At 48.3% G+C, this 20,326-nt stretch overlaps 1 protein-coding gene across 3 annotated transcripts in view; it reads right to left on the bottom strand.

Moving 5' to 3' along the window:
- Nucleotides 1-19,696, bottom strand: part of NUP85 (nucleoporin 85) — a 31,590-nt gene extending 11,894 nt beyond the window's left edge. Inside the window, exons 1-7 of one of the 3 annotated variants that reach the window (XM_012512477.2) lie at nt 19,352-19,696; nt 14,921-15,014; nt 13,550-13,712; nt 11,445-11,515; nt 10,138-10,181; nt 7,082-7,151; nt 4,600-4,721 (exon numbers count right to left, since the gene is read on the bottom strand). In XM_012512477.2, the coding sequence (XP_012367931.2) occupies nt 4,600-4,721; nt 7,082-7,151; nt 10,138-10,181; nt 11,445-11,515; nt 13,550-13,712; nt 14,921-15,014; nt 19,352-19,384 (597 nt within the window). In that variant the 5' untranslated portion in view covers nt 19,385-19,696. Of the gene's footprint in view, nt 1-4,599; nt 4,722-7,081; nt 7,152-10,137; nt 10,182-11,444; nt 11,516-13,549; nt 13,713-14,920; nt 15,015-19,146; nt 19,330-19,351 lie in introns of those variants that run through there. The other 2 variants (XM_030827516.1, XM_030827517.1) reach the window with 2 other exon arrangements.
- Between the last annotated feature and the right edge of the window lie 630 nt (nt 19,697-20,326).

Genomic DNA, 20,326 nt, shown 5'->3' with positions numbered 1-20,326 from the left:
GCCTGCCACAATGCCCGGCTAATTTTTTGTATTTTTAGTAGAGACGGGGTTTCACCATGTTAGCCAGGATGGTCTCGATCACCTGAATTCGTGGTCCGCCCACCTCAGCTTCCCAAAGTGCTGGGATTACAGGCGTGAGCCACCGCACCTGGCTGACTTCATTGTTAATGAATCAACAATATTATGTCAAGTAAGTTGTCTCTAAACAGATACACACATAAAACAAGTGATCAGTTATATATTGATTGGTTGAACAAAATGTGACCAAAGGCTTGCAGGACCCTAACCCTGTATTTCCCCTAGAAGCAATGGTTCGATATTCACTAATTCAGTATTCAAGGCACTGCACTCCAGCCTGGGCAACAAGAGCAAAACTCTATCTCAAAAAAAAAACACAAATATATATACATATACATACTGATAACTCCCAACTTTTCCTCTCTAGCCCAAACTTCCTTGTCTGAATTCCAGCTTTGTATATCCAAGTGCCTAGTCAACATCTCCACTTGGATCTTGAATAGGCATCTTAAAACGTAACATGTCGGACAGGCATGGTGCCTCACGCCTGTAATCCCAACACTTTGGGAAGCCAAGGAGGGTGGATTGCTTGAGCCCAGGAGTTTGCGACCAGCCTGGACAACATGGCAAAACCCCATCTCCACTACAAATACAAAAATTTAGCTGGACGTGGTGGCACCCCTTTGTAGTCCTGGCTACTTGGGAGGCTGAGGTGGGAGGATCACCTGAGCTTAGGCGGTCAAGGCTGCAGTGAGCTGTAATCCGACCACTGCACTCCAACATGGGCAACAGAGACTCTATCTCAAAAAAAAAAAAAAAAAAAAATCCACACACACACATAAGAAACATAACATGTCTAAAATTAAGTAACAGTTTGCCTCCAATTCACCAACCTCATCCTCCCACATTCTTCTATTTCTTGCATGCCCACATCAAATCAATCCATCAGCAAACTCCATCAACTCCCTTCAAACATCTCTAGCCTACACCACCACCATCTTTTGCCTGGCTTAGTACAGCAGAATCCAGACTGGCCTATTTCCATCCTTGCTGTAGTCTCAACATGGCAGCCAGGACAGCCTTTGGGAACCTAAGATCTCGGGCTTCCTCTGCTCAGCTCTCCAATGCCCCCTCACCCCATATAGCTTAAGAATTAAAAGACTAGCTTTTACTGTGCATCAACCATGTCAACTACTTCACCCACATTTATGTCCTTTAACTAATTTAATGATCACAACACCCCCATGGGACAGGTATTATTATCTCCACTGGACAGAAGAGGACCCTTAAGGCCGTTAAGTAGCTCACTCAAGATCTCACAGCTAGTGGCCGGGCACAGTGGCTCACACCTGTAATCCCAATACTTTGGGAAGCCAAGGCAAGAGGACTGCTTGAGGCCAGGAGTTCAAAAGATAAAAAAATTTGGCTGGGCATGGTGGCTCAAGCCTGTAATCCCAGCACTTTGGGAGGCTGAGGCAGGCGGATCACTTGAGGTCAGGAGTTTGAGACCAGCCTGGTCAAAACAGCAAAACCCCATCTCTACTAAAAATACAAAAATGAGCCAGGCAAGATGGCGAGAGCCTATAATCCCAGCTGAGATCGCCCCACTGCACTCCAGCCTGGGCAACAGAGTGAGACTCTGCCTCAAAAAATAAATAAAAATTAAAAATAATTGGGTTAGCCAGGCAGGGCGGCTCACGCCTGTAATCCCAGCACTTTGGGAGGCTGAGGCGGGCAGATCACGAGGTCAGGAGATCGAGACCATCCTAACATGGTGAAACCCCGTCTCTACTAAACAAAATACAAAAAATTAGCTGGGCGTGGTGGCGGGTGTCCGTGGTCCCAGCTACTCGGGAGGCTGAGGCAGGAGAATGGCGTGAACCCGGGAGGCGGAGCTTGCAGCAAGCCGAGATCGTGCCACTGCACTCCAGCCTAGGCAACAGAGCGAGACTCTGGCTCAAAAACAAAAACAAAAAACATTGGGATGGAGGGAGGCAGGCAAATCACTTGAGGTCAGGAGTTCAAGACCAGCCTGACCAACAATGATGAAACCCCATCTCTACTAAAAATACAAAAAAAAAAAAACAAAACACAAAAAAACCCAGCTGGGCATCATGGCGTATGCCTATAATCCCAGCTACTCGGTAGGCTGAGACAGGAGAACTGCTTGAACCAGGGAGGCGGAGGTTGCAGTGAGCTGAGATAGCACCACTGCACTCCAGCCTGGGCAACAGAGCAAGACACCATCTCAAAAAATAAATAAATAGATAAATAAATAAATAAATAAATAAAAACTTTAGCTGGTGGTGGTAGCACATGTCTGTGGTCCCAGCTACTTGGGAGGCTAAAGTAGGAGGACCACTGGAGACCTGGAGGCCAAGGCTACAGTGAGTGGTGATTGTGCACTGCAGCCTGGGGAACACAGTGAAACCGTATTTAAAAAAAAAAAAAAAAAAAAAAAGGCCAGGCATGGTGGCTCATGCTGGTAATCCCAGCACTTTGGGAGGCCAAGGTGGGCGAATCACAAGGTCAGGAGTTTGAGACCAGCCTGGCCAACATGGTAAAACCCCATCCCTACTAAAAATACAAAAATTAGCTGGGCATGGTGACACGTGCCTGTAGTCCCAGCTACTCGGGAGGCTGAGGCAGAAGAATCACTTGAATCCCGGAGGCAGAGGTTGCAGTGAGCTGAGATCATGCCACTGCACTCCAGCCTAGGTGACAGAGAGAGACTCTGTCTCAAAAAAGAAAAAAACCCACCTCACGGCTAGTAAAAGGCAGAGCTGGAATGCTAACCCGGGCAGTGTGGCACCACAGACCATGTTGTTAGTCACCCTGCTATGTAGGCTGCAAAAAGCTAAAGTCTCAGTGACAGCCCAGTGGGCCGTCTCAGACCTGGCCTGGTATCTCTCTGTCTTTATCTCCCCAGCTCATCCCTCCCACCTACCCCTACACAGCACAGCCCCTCTTGCCCCACCCTGGCTCTAGAACACAGCATCTACAAGCCCTGCTATCTGGAATGCTTTCTTCGGCCTGGCTCTCCTCACCTCCTTCAGGTCTCACCTCCAATCTCTCATGAGGGAGGCCTTCTTTGATGCCCCTCCAGCACTTGCAGCCTCCCCTTCCTTCTTGGCACCTTGCTAGGGCATTTCACTATGTGCCAGGATACATGGTACTAGCCTATGTGTTGCCATTCTGTCTCCACACACAGGATATAAACTCCATAAAGGCAGGAATCTTTGCCTGTTTTAGTCATGGTGTCTCCTTGGTGCCTTGCCAATAGTAGGGACTCAATAAATACTCAGTGAATGACCAGGCATGGTGGCTCACACTTGCAATCCCAACACTTTGGGAGGCCAAGGTGGGAGGACTGCTTGAGCCCAGGAGTTCAAGACCAGCCTGGGTAATACAGTGAAACCTCACCTCCATAAAAAATAAAACTAGCTAGGCGTAGTGGTGTGCGCCTGTAGTCCCAGCCACTCAGGAGGCTGAGGTGGGAGGATTGCTTGAGCCCAGGAAATCAAAGGTGCATTGTGTCATGATCGCGTCATTGCATTCCAGCCCAGGCCACGAAGCGAAACCCTGTCTGTAAACGACAACAACAAACCTTGGCGAATTAATCAGAGACTCAAACATTTGGCCCACTACTTCCTGTGAGCCACCATGCCGGGCCGAATTCCAGGTTTTCTTTTCTTTTCTTTTTTTTTGTCCTCACAATCTGTTCCCAATTTCAGGTTTTATAAGTTTAGTCAACTTTCCATTATCCCAGTCAACCAGCCATCTCCTCCCTGCCACCTCCCAATTGGGTCAGTCAGCAGAGGTGAATAGAAATACCTAACCATAGAAAATACATCCATATACCCACATACAACATGCTGACTTCGAAATTGATAATCCAAAGTGACGTGCAAGCTCATTTACATCCAACCCCGTATGCACCCCAGCCCCTGTCAATTGGTTTTATATCATTAGCCAGGCATGGTGGTGGCTGGGACCAGACCTGTGGTCCCAGCTACTTGAGAGGCTGAGGTGGTAGGACCGCACAGGAGGTGGAGGTTGCAGTGAGCAAGATCAGGCCACTGCACAACAGCCTGGGGAACAGAGTCAGACTATCTTTTTTCTTTTATATTTTTATTTATTAATTTATTTTGAGATGGAGGGTCTCACTTTGTTGCCCAGGCTAATCTCAAACTCCTGGGCTCAAGATATTCCTGACTTGGCCTCCCAAAGTGCTGGCTGGAATTACAGGCATGAGCCACCGCACCCAGCCAAGACCCTGTCTCGAAAAAAAAAAAAAAACCGGTTTTGTATTCCCTTTTGTGTCTTCTCTTCCTTAGATCCACAAAGAAATCAAATTTCCTTTTACCCTGGAAAATCTTCAAAGCATTATTTTTCTTACATGGTACCTCAGTTTTAGACTCTCCCAAAGAGCAAGGAAGAAAAGATCCAAAAGAGTCTCCATAGTAACAGACTCCAAAAGCCAGCCTACTGCTGGGGGCTCGGTGGGTGTCCTCAGACCCACCCGGCAGCACCAGGGACAGTAGGACACATGGTGGGAGGTGGGGGCCCGGCCTGTCTTACCAAGTTCCAGAAGCTGTCATGTTTGCTTGGATTCTCACTGCCCAGAACATCTGCCGACAAACTGTCCACCTCGCACACATGGAGCCGGACCCAGTCAAGGAGATGGAGGAGGAGAGGGCCAGCTGGGAGGAGAGACTCTCATCACACACAAAAGCCTCAGCTTCATCTGCAGCAAGTTCCTTTTCCAAGGAACAGAGAACATTAAGGCAGACAAGCTGACTACATAGGTTTATCCCTTTTAAGCAGTCACACACATGGTCTTGAATGAAGGACTGTGCTAGGAAAAGGCAAATGCACTTTCACCAAATATTACTTCTGTGCCAGGCAGCTCCATCTTTAACTGACCCCAGAAAGGGGTGAACATGGAATGCAGACCTCACTACCCCACACTCCAGATTCTTCACAAATACTTAATAGCTACATAAGTAATGGCTGTTTAGGAACCGACAGTGACTAGCTAGCAAGCAGCCAGGTATGCAATGATGATAAAAACATATGGCCAAGGGGCTGGTGGCGCACACGTGGAATCCCAGCACTTTCGGAGGCTAAGGCAGGTGGATCATCTAAGCTCAGGAGTTCAAGACCAGCCTGGACAACATGGTAAAACCCTGTCTCTACTAAAAATACAAAAATTAGCTGGGCGTGGTGGCACATGCCTGTAATTCCAGCTACTCAGGTGGCTAAGGCAGAACTGCTTGAACCCAGGGGGCAGAGGTTGCAGTGAGCCAAGATCGCACAACTGCACTCCAGCCTGCGTGACGGAGTGAGACTCTGTCTCAAAAAACAAAACAAAACATATGGCCGGGCATGGTAGTTCATGTCTATAATCCCAGCACTTTGGGAGGCTGAGGAAGGCAGATCGCTTGAGCCCAGGAGTTTGAGACTAGGCTGGGCAACATAGGGAGACCCCATCTCTACAAAAAAAAAAAAAAAAAAATTAGCCGAGCCAGGAATGGTGGCTCACACCTATAATCCCAGCATTTTGCGAGGCCAAGATGGGCAAACTGCTTGAGCCCAAGAGTTCAAGAACAGCCTGGGCAACACAGCGAAATTTCCTCTCCACAAAAAATGCAAAAATTAGCTGGGTGTGGTGGTGCATGCCTGTGGTCCCAGCTACTTGGGAGGCTGGGCAGGAGGATTGCTTGAGCCCAGGAAGTCGAGGCTGCTGAGCTGTGATCACGCCACTGTACTCCAGCCTGGGTGACAGAGCAAGACCCTGTGTCCCCTCCCCCAACATAGACACACAAAAAATTAACCTAGCATGGTGGCCTGTGCCTGTAGTCCCAGCTACTCAGGAGGCTGAGGCAGGAGGATCACTTGAGCCTGGGAGGTCCAGACTGCAATAGCTGTTGACTGTACCACCACACTCCAGCCTAAGTGACAGAGTGAGAACTTGTCTCAATCAATCAATAAAAATAAAATGAAATAAAATGGCAGAGTACAGCCGGCGCTCTGTATCTATGATGTAGAACCTGCAGATACAAAGGGCCAACTGTAACCTCCTCAAAAATCCACTGGAGAAGGGAGGCTTCTGAACAACCAACTCTAATTTCAAGTTCCCCGCTTCTTTAGCGAAAGTATGAATAAAATACTAGGGCTACACAGAGGTTACTACTCATTTATGGAAAATACCAAACATAAATCCTTAAAAGAAATGCAAAAAAGCTGCAGCAGATCCACAGAGAGCTCATACAGGCCATGACACTATACTGACCACAGTTTAATTCAAGATCAACAGAAGGCCGGGCACGGTGGCTCGCACCTGGAATCCCTGCACTTTGGGAGACCGAGGCGGTCGGATCACCTGAGGTCGGGAGTTCGAGACCAGCCTGACCAACATGGAGAAACCTCGTCTCCACTAAAAATACAAAATTAGCCAGGCGTGGCGGCGCATGTCTGTAATCCCAGCTACTCAGGATGCTGAGGCAGGATAATCGCTTGAACCCAGGAGGTGGAGGTTGTGGTGAGCTGAGATCACGCCACTGCACTCCAGCCTGGGCAACAAGAGCGAAACTCTGTCTCAAAAAAAAAAAAAAGATCGACAGAAAAATTCCCATTGGCAGAGTTAATACCCACTGGCAGAGTTAACACACAGAGTTGCCCTGTCCCAAAGATTCGTGACAGAATTCCCAACGTGACTTTGCCTCTCACCACCTAATCCCACCCCACATTCATAAAACTTTCTTAAGCTTGGCCAGTCCATGATGTTAACACTGACACCCCCTTTCACACACTAGTTTAATATTTCTCAGTACTTGTCAGGGTTTAGGTGTCTTGGAGGCACTCTGCATGATTCTTTTGGCAGTACTTGACAAAATGGTCAGGTTTCTTTGCGTGTTTTCTAACGACTTCCTGTGGCTATGATGATGGGAAGAACATTCTCAGGAATAAAACGCTCATAACCATGCACAGCAAAGATGAGGAAAGAGCAGAAGACGGAAGGGGACACCTGTGACATTATGGTGAGATATTCCCCGCTTACCTGGGGCCACTTCAATAAAAAGGATCTCACACAGGTTCCAGATGAGCTCCACTGCTGACAAAATGGAGACCTAAGGAAGAAATGGGGACAGGTTTCACCTGAAATGATTCCTGAGCTTTGCTCTCAGAGCCAAGGGATAAAGCAGACCTTGAGTCACATGACAGTCATTCCTTAACCCAAAGGTTACTGCAGTCCTACCAGAGGATTTCCCACAGGGGAGCCGGCGCGAGGATGTTAGGTGGTGGGATGGAGACCAACATTATTTTGTTTTAGCAGTTGTGATTTTATTTTACTGTGCATTATAAAAATAACTTGGCCAGCTGCAGTGGCTCATGCCTGTAATCCCAGCACTTTGGGAGACCAAGGCAGGTGGAATGCTTGAGTCTAGGAGTTTGAGACCAGCTTGAGCAACGTGGCAAGATCCTGTCTCAAGAAAAAATATAAAAATTGGCCAAGTGTGGTGACACATCCCTGTAGTCTCAGCTACTCAGGAGGCTGAGGTGGGAGGATCACTTGAGCCCAGGAAGTTGAGTCTGAGTGAGCCACAGTCGTGCCACTATTCCAGCCTGGGCAAGAGTGAGACCCTGTCTCAAAATTAAAAAAAAGAAAAAAATATAACTTGCATGTCACCAATTATTATTATTATTATTATTATTATTTTTTTTTTGAGATGGAGTCTCGCTCTGTCACCCAGGCTGGAGTGCAGTGGCGCAATCTCTGCTCACTGCAAGCTCCGCCTCCCGGGTTCACGCCATTCTCCTGCCTCAGCCTCTCCGAATACCTGGGACTACAGGCGCCTGCCACCACGCCCGGCTAATTTTTGGTAATTTTAGTAGAGACGGGGTTTCACCGTGGTCTCGATCTCCTGACCTCGTGATCCGCCCGCCTCGGCCTCCCAAAGTGCTGGGATTACAGGCGTGAGCCATTGTGCCTGGCCAACACCCAGCTTTTTTTTTTTTGAGACAGAGTCTCACTCTGTCAGCCAGGCTGGAGTGCAGTGGCATGATCTAGGCTCACTGCAACCTCTGCCTCTAGGGTTCAAGCAATTCTCCTGCCTCAGCCTCCCGAGTGGCTGGGATTACAGGGGCACACCACCACGCCTAGCTAAATATTGTATTTTTAGTAGAGATGGGGTTTCCATGTTGGCCAGGCTGGTTTCGAACTCCTAACCTCAAGAGATCCACCCACCTCGGCCTCTCAAAGTGCTGGGATTACAGGCGTGAGCCACTGAGCCCAGCCTATCTCGATGAACTGATGCTTTAGCAAAGTGCTTCATTTGAGTAAAAGGAAGAGACAATATTTAGAAAAATATTCAGTAGATGACACAAAACACGTAGACAGAGCAAGAATTGGGAAGTTGGTATTCCAAGGACTGAAGTTTTGGAAACAGTCTATTAATGGGAAAGCCCAATATAAGACCCTGAAATAAATCAGACCTGGACCTTGCCCTTAGGGATATGCAGGCTTCCCTTCCTCACCATCCTTCAGTCCACAGACACCATGAGGACTTGTTCATAAGGGTACTTCAGAGACAGTGAATTACTGCCTAGTCACTACTGACTTTGAAAAGTATCTAATATGAAGCATCTACTAAGGAAAAAAGATACTGTAAGTCATCTTCCAGCTCCAAGTAAAGTAGAGCCACTTGCAACTCAGTAAAAACGTTGAGTTTGGCCGGGCGCAGTGGCTCACACTTGTAATCCCAGCACTTTGGGAGGCCGAGGCAGGCAGATCACAAGGTCAGGAGATCGAGAGCATCCTGGCTAACACAGTGAAACCCTGTCTCTACTAAAAATACAAAAAATTAGCCAGACGTGGTGGCGGGCGCCTATAGTACCAGCTACTCGGGAGGCTGAGGCAGGAGAATGGCGTGAACCCAGGAGGCGGAGCTTGCAGTGAGCCGAGATCGTGCCACTGCACTCCAGCCTGGACGACAGAGCGAGACTCTGTCTCAAAAAAAAAAAAAAAAAGAAAAAAAAAAATCTTGAGTTTCGCCAGGTGTGGCACCTCACACCTATAATCCCAGCACTTTGGGAGGCCAAGGCAGGAGGATCACTTGAGCCCAAGAGTTTGAGACCAGCTTTGACAACATAGAGAGACCCTGTCTTTCAAAAAAATAAATAAATAAAATAAAATGTTGAGTTCAAGAAGTGAGTAGTGTTTATGAGACCAAGCAGTGATCTCACAAGATTAGTTCTCCATTTCAGGTGACAACCCCTCAACACAATTTGGTCAGGACATATATGTTCCATAAGAACGGAACATTGAGGGCCAGCACGGTGGCTCACTCCTGTAATCCTACCACTTTGGGAGGTGGAGGCGGGTGGATCACTTGAGATCAAGAGCTCAAGACCAGGCCGGGCGCGGTGGCTCATGCCTGTAATCCCAGCACTTTGGGAGGCCAAGGCGGGCGGATCACAAGGTCAGGAGATCGAAACCATCCTGGCTAACACGGTGAAACCTTGTCTCAACTGAAAATACAAAAAATTAGCCGGGCGCGGTAGCGGGCGCCTATAGTCCCAGCTACTCGGGAGGCTGAGGCAGGAGAATGGCGCAAACCCGGGAGGTGGAGCTTGCAGTGAGCCAAGATTGTGCCACCGCACTTCAGCCTGGCGGACAGAGCCAGACACCGTCCCAAAAAAAAAAAAAAAAAAAAAAGAGCTCAACACCAGCCTGGCCAACATGGTGAAACCCCATCTCTACTAAAAATACAAAAAGTAGCTGGGCTTGGTGTGGCACACACCTATAATCCCAGCTACTCGGGAGGCTGAGACAGGAGAAATGCTTGAACCCAGGGCACTCCAGCCTGGGTGACAGAGCGAGACTCCATCTCAAAAAAAAAAAAAAAAAAAAAGGAACCGAACATTCACTCAAGTATTTAACAAGCACTTCCTTGTGAGCTAGACCTTGAAGGGGGCAAGACAATCACTGTCACCCAAAGGAGCTGCCTATCTACAAGAGACTTCTGCCATAACAGGAACTGCAAAGCCACCCCAGGTGGGTGCCCAAGACACAGGACACAGTGGTGCTAAAACAATAAAGGTGACTCCCCTTACCTGGCTGCTGAACTGGCGGCCATTGGCTGGATCTTTAGCAGCGACTAACAAAACACAAAACATTTTAAGTGAGCAATGGAACTCTTAGGCTTATTGTCATAGCTGAATATTCCAGAGTCTATGGCTTGAGCCTTTGTTTCTTTTAATGACAATTTTTTTTTTTTTTTTTTTTTTTTTTGAGACAGAGTCTTTCTCTGTCCCCCAGGCTGGAGTGCAGTGGTGCGATCTCGGCTCACCGCAACCTCCATCTCCTGGGTTCACATCATTCTCCTGCCTCAGCCTCCCGAGTAGCTGGGACTACAGGCGCCCGCCAACACGCCCGGCTAATTTTTTTTGTATTTTTAGTAGAGACGGGGTTTCACCGTGTTAGCCAGGATGGTCTCGATCTCCTGACCTTGTGATCTGCCCGCCTCAGCCTCCCAAAGTGCTGGGATTACAGGCTTGAGCCACCGCGCCTGGCCTTAATGACAAAAATTAAAAGACATTATAATCTCTCCTAATTATGGATTTTTTTGTTCTTCAATTCTCAAACCAAAGGCCCTCAAGTTACAAAATGGCACTTTCAACTGCAACACAGCTACCATAAAGGTCTCTGACATGCCAAGCACAGTGGCTCACACCTGTAATCCCAACACTTTGGGAGGCTGATGTCAAAGGACTTCTTGAGCCCAGGAGTTCAAGAACAGCCCGGAAAAATTAGGGAGACCCCGTCTCTACAAATAATTTAAAAATTATCAGAACAAAGGTCTCTGAGGAAAAGAGGGGACAAAAATTGTTTAAATTAGCTGGGCATGGTAGTACACACCTGCAGTCCCAACTACTTGGAAGGATGAGGTAGGAAGATCACCTGAGCCCAGGAGGTGAGGTCATGACTGCAATGAGCCATAATGTGTCTTTGCACTCCAGCCTGTGCAACCTTGTCTCAAAAAAAAATAATAGTAAGTCCAGGCACAGTGGCTGACTCCTGTAATCCCAGAACTCTGGGTTTGGTGGTATACAACTGTAGTCCCAGCTACTCAGGAGGCTGAGGCTAGAGAATTGCTTGAACCTGGGAGGTGGAGGTTGCAGTCACCTGAGTTCGAACCACAGCACCTCAGCCTGGGCGACAGAGCAACACTCAGTCTCAAAAAAAAAAAAAAAAACTCTAAATGATTACTAAAAAAGTAAGGATTATGAAAGATGGAAAAGTAAGTTTTGGACTGGAATATCAATCAAACTTTACCTCACAGTATTTATACATAAATACTCAAAATACCCCCCCCCCCCACACACACACACACACACATGCACGCACGCACAGTCCTTACTTGCAAGCTGGTGCATTTCCTCCATACATGCTCTTATGACTGATCGGTAGTTTTTACTCACTCGAACCAATCTACAAAAAATAAAATAACACACAAGGTGAGCCTGGAACATCTTGTAGTGCCACAAAGGAAGGAAACACTCAAATAAATGTAGAAATTTGCTGGAAGAAAGAGGAGAGGTGTTGTGAAGGAGCTCCTAACCTTCGGAAGCTGGAACTTGGGCAACAAAATAAAATGCCACAAAACAACCCATGGGCTAAAGTTAATATCCACAAACCCATACTGACATTAATTGTTGCAGATGAAATCTACCGGTCAGACCTTGTCTCAAAAAAATAAAAAACATACATAAAGATATTTACTGGCCGGGCCTGATGGCTCAGGAGTATAATCCCAGCACTCCGGGAGGTGAAAGCGGGCGGATCAGCTGAGGTCAGGTGTTTCAGACCAGCCTGGCCAACCTGGTGAAACCCTGTCTCTACTAAAAATACAAAAATCCCAGCTACTCGGGACGCTGAGGCAGGAGAATCTCTTGAACCCGGCAGGCGGAGGTTGCAGTGAGCCAAGATCATGCCATTGCACTCCAGCCTGGGCGACAGAGTGAGACTCCATCTCAAAAAAAAAAAAAAAAAAAAAAAAAAAAGAAGAAGAAGAAGACAGGGTCCCCTGCCATGAAGGAATTACAGGACTTTTGACATGTTTTTTTCCTAGAAGTGACAATAGGTTTCTCAAACTCACCAATATTCTCCACCAGAGTCCCTTAAAACCAATAATCAGGCCAGGCGCAGTGGCTCATGCCTATAATCCCAGCACTTTGGGAGGCTGAGGTGGGCAGATCACTTGAGGTCAGGAGTTCGAGACCAGCCCAGCCAAAATGACGAAATCCCATCTCTACTAAAAATGCAAAAATTAGCCAGGCGTGGTGGCTCACATCTGTAATCCCAGCTACTCGGGAGGCTAATGCAGGAGAATGGCTTGAACCCAGGAGGCAGAGGCTGCACTGGGCCGAGATTACGCCACTGCACTCCAGCCTGTGTGACAGAGTGAAACTCTGTCTCAAAAAACAAAAAACAAAAAAAAAAAAAAACAGGGCCAGGCATGGTGGCTCACGCCTGTAATCCCACCACTTTGGGAGGCCGAAGCGGGTGGATCACGAGGTCAGGAGATCGAGACCATCCTGGCTAACACAGTGAAACCCCGTCTCTACTAAAAATACAAAAAATTAGCCGACGTGGTGGTGGGCGCCTGTAGTCCCAGCTACTGGTGAGGCTGAGGCAGGAGAATGGCGTGAACCCAGGAGGTGGAGCTTGCAGTGAGTGGAGATTGTGCCACTGCACTCCAGCCTGGGCGACAGAGCGAAATTCTTGTCTCGAAAAAAAACAGAAAAACAACCAACAGTCACTCACACACACACTCACACAGAAGCTGACCTGGGTCTTGTCCAGAATGATTCATCTGTGAAAAGCTTATCAAGGAAGTAATATACCAACACTGCCCATGCCCTCGCCATCCATGTGAAGGGACGCTGACAAAAATCTAACACAGGAGTTCTTAAACTCCAGTGTGCTGGAGATTTTAAGATCCAACCACAGAGATTTTGATTTTGATGATCTGAGGTGGGTCCCAAAAGTCTACAATTAACAAGTACCACTCTGAAAATGATGAAGTTATGAACTACAATTCAAGAAAATCCTAATCTAAAAACAGTACAAGAGTTTTCTGGTCTGTTGTCAAATAACGTCTGAACCGTTATTTTTTAGAGACAAAACTGTTAGGTTTATATTAATTTTCAAATCTCCCAACAATGTTACCTCATTCAATGACTCTCACATGCTTGTGTGGCCTAAATTTTCTTCTTTGGAGGGTAAGTAAAATATGAATATAAATAAAGCTTGTCAAGCCAGCCAATCAATAGCATTTGCATATTCCCGCTAAGTCTTCCCATCACTGCTAACGTACACTGTCCAGTACTCATGCCTCAACTAGAACCAGGAGTCTCTTATTTCTTTACGCAACCCATAAAACACACAAAAAGACAACAATGTACTTCATTTGGCTTTCCACAGTGTAGTGTGGGCTTCAACACCAAACAGCAACCAACTTACTGAGATTTTCTGGATTTTCCAGTCAACTCTTCGTCAATTCTCTGGAGGCCCAGAAAGATTCCATGGGATTCATTGAAGAGTTTTCTCAAGATTTGAGAGTAAACATCTACATCCTTACGGATGATATAGATGAAGGGGCAACTTGGCACCATCTCTGATTTTTCTGAAACGAAACAGAAAAAAAAAATTTAACACCTATTATGATCATCTCCAAAAGTGAATCTACTCTAAAAAAATTTTTTGTGGCCAGGCATGGTGGCTCATGCCTATAATCCCAGCACTTTGGGAGGCCGAGGCAGGCAGATCACGAGGTCAGGAGTTCGAGACCAGGCTGGCCAACATAGCAAAACCCTGTCTCTACTAAAAATACAAAAATTAGCTGGGTGTGGTGGCGCATGCCTTCATTCCCAGCTACTCAGGAGGCTGAGGCAGGAGAACTGCTTCAAACTGGGAGGCAGAGGTGGCAGTGAGCCGAGATCGCACCACGGCATTCCAGCCCGGACAGAGCGAGACTCCGTCTCAAAAAAAAAAAAAAAAAAAAAAAAAAGCAAATCAAATGTCAAGATTCCAGTTTTATCCTTCTACTGGAGGGAGACCGTATCACCGTATCAGGAAAAGAAGATTCACATCCCATCCAATAGCTGATGGAACTTAGGAAAATCAAGCCAAGGACAAGCTATGTCACTCTCCAGCTCCATCTGTGCCTTGGATGCTACGGCTCAGCTCAACCTACAGAACTATTATTCAGCTGAATCCATGGTGTGGACACAAAAGTGACGGCCAAGCATCTGCAAGGTTCACAATAAGGGAGCTACTGATAGGAATTTGGTCACTTTGGACAAAGAAAAAGGGATAAAAAGCTTGACATTTTAAATATGAAGAAGATAATTTTTCATGAAAACAATTGTTAATTTTTTTCCGGGATTCAACATCTTCAAGATCTCAAAAATCAATGAAAATCTCAAATAGCTAACATTTCAAAAATAAAAATGCTGAAATGCAACAGGATTGCTTGAGGCCAGGAGTGTGAGACCAGCCTAGGCAACAAAACGAGACTCCCATCTCTACAAAGAAAAAAAAATTAGCTGGGCGTGGTGGCATGGTGACCTGTAGTCTCAGCTACTAGGAAGACTGAGGCAGAGGATCACTTGAGCCCAGGAAGTAGAGGCTCCGGTGAGCCATGATCGCACTGTACTCCAGCCTGGGTGACACAACAAAACCCTGTTGTATCTTGAAAACAAAATAGAGAAAATTAAAATAGTACAAAATAAATTCAACTGTTTCAGTCCACAACTAGTAAAACCTGAGTTAATAAACAGAAAAACAACCAAATGTCCCAACATGGATAATTTGGAAGAAAAAAAACCCTACCTTTTTTGTTGAAGGAGGTTTCACACACCAGCATCTCCCCTGGACCCCAGTCAAAACACATTTGGTTCTTCTTGGAATTCACGCCTGGAATCAACTAGTAAAATAAGGCATAGAAATCTAAAATGAGGGGGCGGTGGCTCACACTTGTAATCCAGCACTTGGAGGCGAGCGGGGATCACGAGTCAGGAGATCGAGACCGGTGAAACCCGTCTCTACTAAAATACAAAAAATTGCCGGCGTGGTGGCGGCGCCTGTAGTCCAGCTACTCGGAGAGGCTGAGGCAGGAGAATGGCGTGAACCGGGAGCGGAGCTTGCAGTGAGCGGATTGCGCCACTGCACTCCAGCCTGGTGACAGCGAGACTCCGTCTCAAAAAAAAAAAAAAAAAGAAATCTAAAATGAAAAATGTTCTTCTTACTGAAGTCGTTCCATTCTTTTTTTTTTTTTTTTTGACACAATGATTCACTCTGTCTAACAGGCTGGTGTACAGTGGTGCAATCTCAGCTCTCTCCAATTGCCGCCTCCTGGGTTCAAGGGCTTCTCCTGCCTCAACCTCCTGAGTAGCTGGGACTACAGGTGTGTGCAACCACACCCGGCTATCTTTTTTTTTATTTTTAGTAGAGACAGAGTTTCACCATATTGCCCAGGCTGGTCACAAACTCCTGAGCTCCGGTGATCCATCCGCCTCAGCCTCCCAAAGTGCTAGGACTACAGGCGTGAGCCACCGTGCCCACCCTGCTGAAAAACACTTTAAGTGAAGAGCACAGCTGGCCCTCTAATAACACTGTATCCTTCAATAACATTTCCTTATAACAGTGGTAAGACAAATTCATTTTGGGCCGGCGGCACGGTGGCTCCCGCCAACACTTTGGGAGGCTAAGGCGGGCAGATCATCTGAGGTCAGGAGTTCTAACTCTTGTTGCCCAGGCTGGACTGCAGTGACGCGATCTTGGCTCACTGCAACCTCTGCCTCCTGGGTTCAAGTGATTCTCCTGCCTCAGCTTCTTGAATAGGTGGGATTACAGGCACGTGCCACCACACCAGGTTAATTTTTGTATTTTTTTTAGTAGAGACGGGGTTTCACCATGTTGGCCAGGCTGATCTCGAACTCCTAGCCGGGCGCAGTGGCTCATGCCTGTAATCCCAGCACTTTGGGAGGCCGAGGCAGGCGGATCACGAGGTTAGGCGTTCGAGACCAGCCTGACCAAGATGGTGAAACCCCATCTCTACCAAAAATACAAAAATTAGCTGGGTGTGGTGGCACGCACCTGTAATCTCAGCTACTCAGGAGAGTGAGGCAGAAGAATCGCTTGAACCCGCGAGCCAGAGGTTGCAGTGAGCTGAGACTGCACCACTGCACTCCACTCTGGGTGACAGAGTGAGAATCCGTCTCAAAAAAAGAAAGAGGCCAGGCGCAGTGGCTCACACTTGTAATCCCAGCACTTTGGGAGACTGAGGTGGGCAGATCACCTGAGGTCGGGAGTTCCAGACCAGCCTGACCAACATGAAGAAACCCCATCTCTACTAAAAAAATTAGCCGGGCATGGTGGCACATGCCTGTAATCTCAGCTACTCAGGAGACTGAGGCAGGAGAATTGCTTGAACCTGGGAGGCGGAGGTTGCAGAGAGCCGAGATCGCACCACTGCACTCTAGCCTGGGCGACAAGAGGGAAACTCCGCCTCAAGAGAAAAAAAAAAAAGAAGGCCACATATCTCCCCAGACAGCTTCCCTCACAAATTGCTCACAAGGAAATTCCTTGTGAGCCTCTAAAATTTTCAGGATACACATCGCCCCTATAAACTAGTCCTAAAATCAAGATCTGTTGATTCTGACAATGTCAACTACCAGCTTATCTTCACAAGTAAAAGACCAGAAATCGGCCGGGTGCGATGGGTCATGCCTGTAATCCCAGCACTTTGGGAGGCCAAGGCGGGCAGATCACGAGGTCAGGAAATAGAGACCATCCTGGCTAACATGGTGAAATCCAGTCTCTACTAAAAATACAAAACAAAATTAGCCGGGCTTGGTGGCGGGCACCTGTAGTCCCAGCTACTCGGAGAGGCTGAGGCAGGAGAATGGCATGAACCTGGGAGGCGGGGCTTGCAGTGAGCCGAGATTGCGCCACTGCACTCCAGCCTGGGCAACAGAGCAAGACTGTCAAGACTGTCTCAACAATAGCAACAACAAAAAGACCAGAAATCAGCCAGGCGTGGTGGCTCACGCCTGTAATCCCAACACTGTGGGAGGCCGAGCTGGGTGCATCACAAAGTCAGTTCAAGACCAGCCTGGCCAACATGGTAAAACCTCATCTCTACTAAAAATCCAAAAAAAAAAAAAAAAAATTAGCCAGGCGTGGTGGCACACGCCTGTAAACCCAGCTACACAGGACACTGAGGCAGGAGAATCGCTTGAACCCAGGTGGCGGAGGTGGCAGTAAGCTGAGATCAAGCCAATGCACTCCAGCCTGGGCAACAGAGCGAGACACTGTCTCAAAAAAAAAAAAAAAAAAAAAAAGCCGGGCGCCATTGACGCCTGTAATCCCAGCACTTTGGGAGGCCGAGGTGGGCGGATCACGAGGTCAGGAGATCGAGACCATCCTGGCCAACACGGTGAAACCCCGTCTCTACTAAAAATACAAAAAATTAGCCGGGCATGGTGGCAGACACCTGAAGTCCCAGCTACTCGGGAGGCTGAGGCAAGAGAATGGTGTGAACCTGGAAGACAGAGGTTGCAGTGAGCCGAGATCACGCCACTGCACTCCAGCCTGGGAGACAGAGCGAGACTCCGCCTAAAAAAAAATAATAATAATCCCTCTACCTACCCGGAGATGAATGCAAACATAAATTTTTCCTCTGCTCCCTCTTTTCGCAGGTAAAATGCAGATTTACTGAGGCTAATCACCGACTCACAAGAATGTAATCATTTGCCTCCTCACTGCCTAACCTCCCTTTTTTGCCCCTCCTGCTAGCTCCTTCCTCTTTAACTAGTGATGTTCCCGGCCGGGCGCGGTGGCTCACGCTTGTAATCCCAGCACTTTGGGAGGCGGAAGCGGGTGGATCACGAGGTCAGGAGATCGAGACCACGGTGACACCCCGTCTCTACTAAAAATACAAAAAATTAGCCGGGCGTGGTGGCGGGCGCCTGTAGTCCCAGCTACTCGGAGAGGCTGAGGCAGGAGAATGGCGTGAACCCGGGAGGCGGAGCTTGCAGTGAGCCGAGATTGCGCCACTGCACTCCAGCCTGGGCGACAGAGGGAGACTCCGTCTCAAAAAAAAAAAAACAAACTAGTGATGTTCCCAAAACCATCTTCGGAAAAAGCACAGGTCTCAGATCTTCCTGTGACCTGTGCTTTTTCCCGGTTGGATCCTCAACCTTAGCTAATTAAACCTTTATCGGTTGAGACCTGTCTCAGTCACTTTTGGTAAACAAGAGAAAGAGGGAAAACAAGAGCAATCCAAGTAGCAGAAATGGTAGGTATCTCGTACATAAAGTGCGTAATTTTTTTATACACATCACAGATCATCCACAGTTGACATACTGTCTTCAAAGCTCAAATGGAAGTGAATGCACAGCGATAAAATAGGAATAGTCTCCTGAGAGAATACGCTGAATAAACCTTAGGCCTCTCAACGTGCCGCGATGCAGAGCTTAATACGGCTGGAAGAAAAATATAAATTCCTCTGCTTGGGCTGAACCCACTCTAATGCCCAAGAGGAAAAGCGAGGGAAGTAGAAAGGCCAGGAAGACAAAGGAAGGAAAGGGACGGAGTGGGACCTTCGAGGCCGGGGTTTGTGACTGGTGGCAGAAACCCCGTGACCACTGCGACCCTAGGGCAGCTGTCAGGCCTCTGAGCCCAAGCCAAGCCATTGCATCCCCTGTGACTTGCACGTATACACCCAGATGGCCTGAAGTAACTGAAGATCCACAAAAGTAGTAAAAATAGCCTTAACTGATGACATTCCACCATTGTGATTTGTTCCTGCTCCACCCTAACTGATCAATGTACTTTGTAATCTCCCCCACCCTTAAGAAGGTTCTTTGTAATTCTCCCCACCCTTGAGAATGTACTTTGAGAGATCCACCCCCTGCCCCCCAAAACACTGCTCCTAACTCCACCGCCTATCCCAAAACCTCTAAGCACTAATGATAATCCACCACCCTTTTCTGACTCTCTTTTCGGACTCAGCCCACCTGCACCCAGGTGCAATAAACAGCCATGTTGCTCACACAAAGCCTGTTTGGTGGTCTCTTCACACGGACGCGCATGAAAGCGGGCACCTCGTTAACATTGCGACCCCGGAAAATGGCAACTGAGTCGAGGGAAGGGGACGAGCGCCTCGCGACCACTAGGGAAGCAGACAAGCCTAAAGTAACTAAGCAGACGCAGTTCTCAACCCGCAAGGACGAGCAAGCCTGTTCGGGGTGCTCTTACAGTGACTGTTGGCTCGCCATCTAGCTCCTCCATAGCGCCGAACCTCAGCCTCCTAGAAGTCGCCGGGACGCCAATGCTTCCCGCTCAGGCCTCCCGCTCAGAGCTAGCTGCGAGACAGGACCCCGCCTGGGCGTCCCCTGCTGCGCCTGCAAGCCCAAACCCTCAGTGCTGCGGCGCTGTCTCCTCTCAGCCACGGCCACCCCTCTGCGGTCCTCTGCACGCGTCCTTCCTTCCTGGCGTCGACAGCAAATCAGGGAAGACAGCGCCGAGGACTGACTGCACTCACAGTACCGCGCTAACAGGATCAGGCGGCGCCGCGGACACCCTGGTGCCCAGCGGAGAAAAGGCCCCCGGAGACGGCGGGAGGGGCAGGAGGACCCCGGGGCCAGAGATGGTGCGACTGCGCGTGCGTGGGCTGGGGCAGCGGCAGTTGGGTGGGAACTCGTGCGGGACTTAACCTCTCCCAACTCTGGGAGTCATCGCTCCATCCCGGTCTCCACCTTAGTGTCGTCGCAGCCATTTGTCCCAACCCCGACAGTCAAACAGGCTTGTGCTGTAAAACAATCGCCTCCACTCCCACACTAGAACACACACAAGAGGCACGGGAACAAAATCGATACCTCCGGGCGCTGTGGCTCAAGCCTCTGATCCCAGCACTTTGGCAGCCAGAGGTGAGCGGATCACTGGAGGTCAGGAGTTCAAGACCAGTCTGGCCAATATGATGAAACCTCGTCTCTACTAAAAATATAAAAAATTAGCCGGGCGTTGTGGCGGACACCTGTAATCCCAGCTACTCGGAAGGCTGAGGCAGGAGAATTGTTCCAACCCGGGAGGTGGAGGTTTCATTGAGCCAAGATCGCACCACTGCACTCCAGCCTGGGAGACAGAGCGAGACTCAGTTAGCCGGGCTTGGTAGCGCGCGCCTGTAATCCCAGCACTCCCGGAAGACGAGGTGGGTGGATCACCTGAGGTCAG

Source organism: Nomascus leucogenys, chromosome 14 (genome assembly GCF_006542625.1).
Source record: "Nomascus leucogenys isolate Asia chromosome 14, Asia_NLE_v1, whole genome shotgun sequence".
NCBI lineage: Eukaryota > Metazoa > Chordata > Mammalia > Primates > Hylobatidae > Nomascus > Nomascus leucogenys.
The sequence above is the reverse complement of the archived record's forward strand: the minus strand, read 5'-3'. Positions and strand labels throughout refer to the sequence as shown.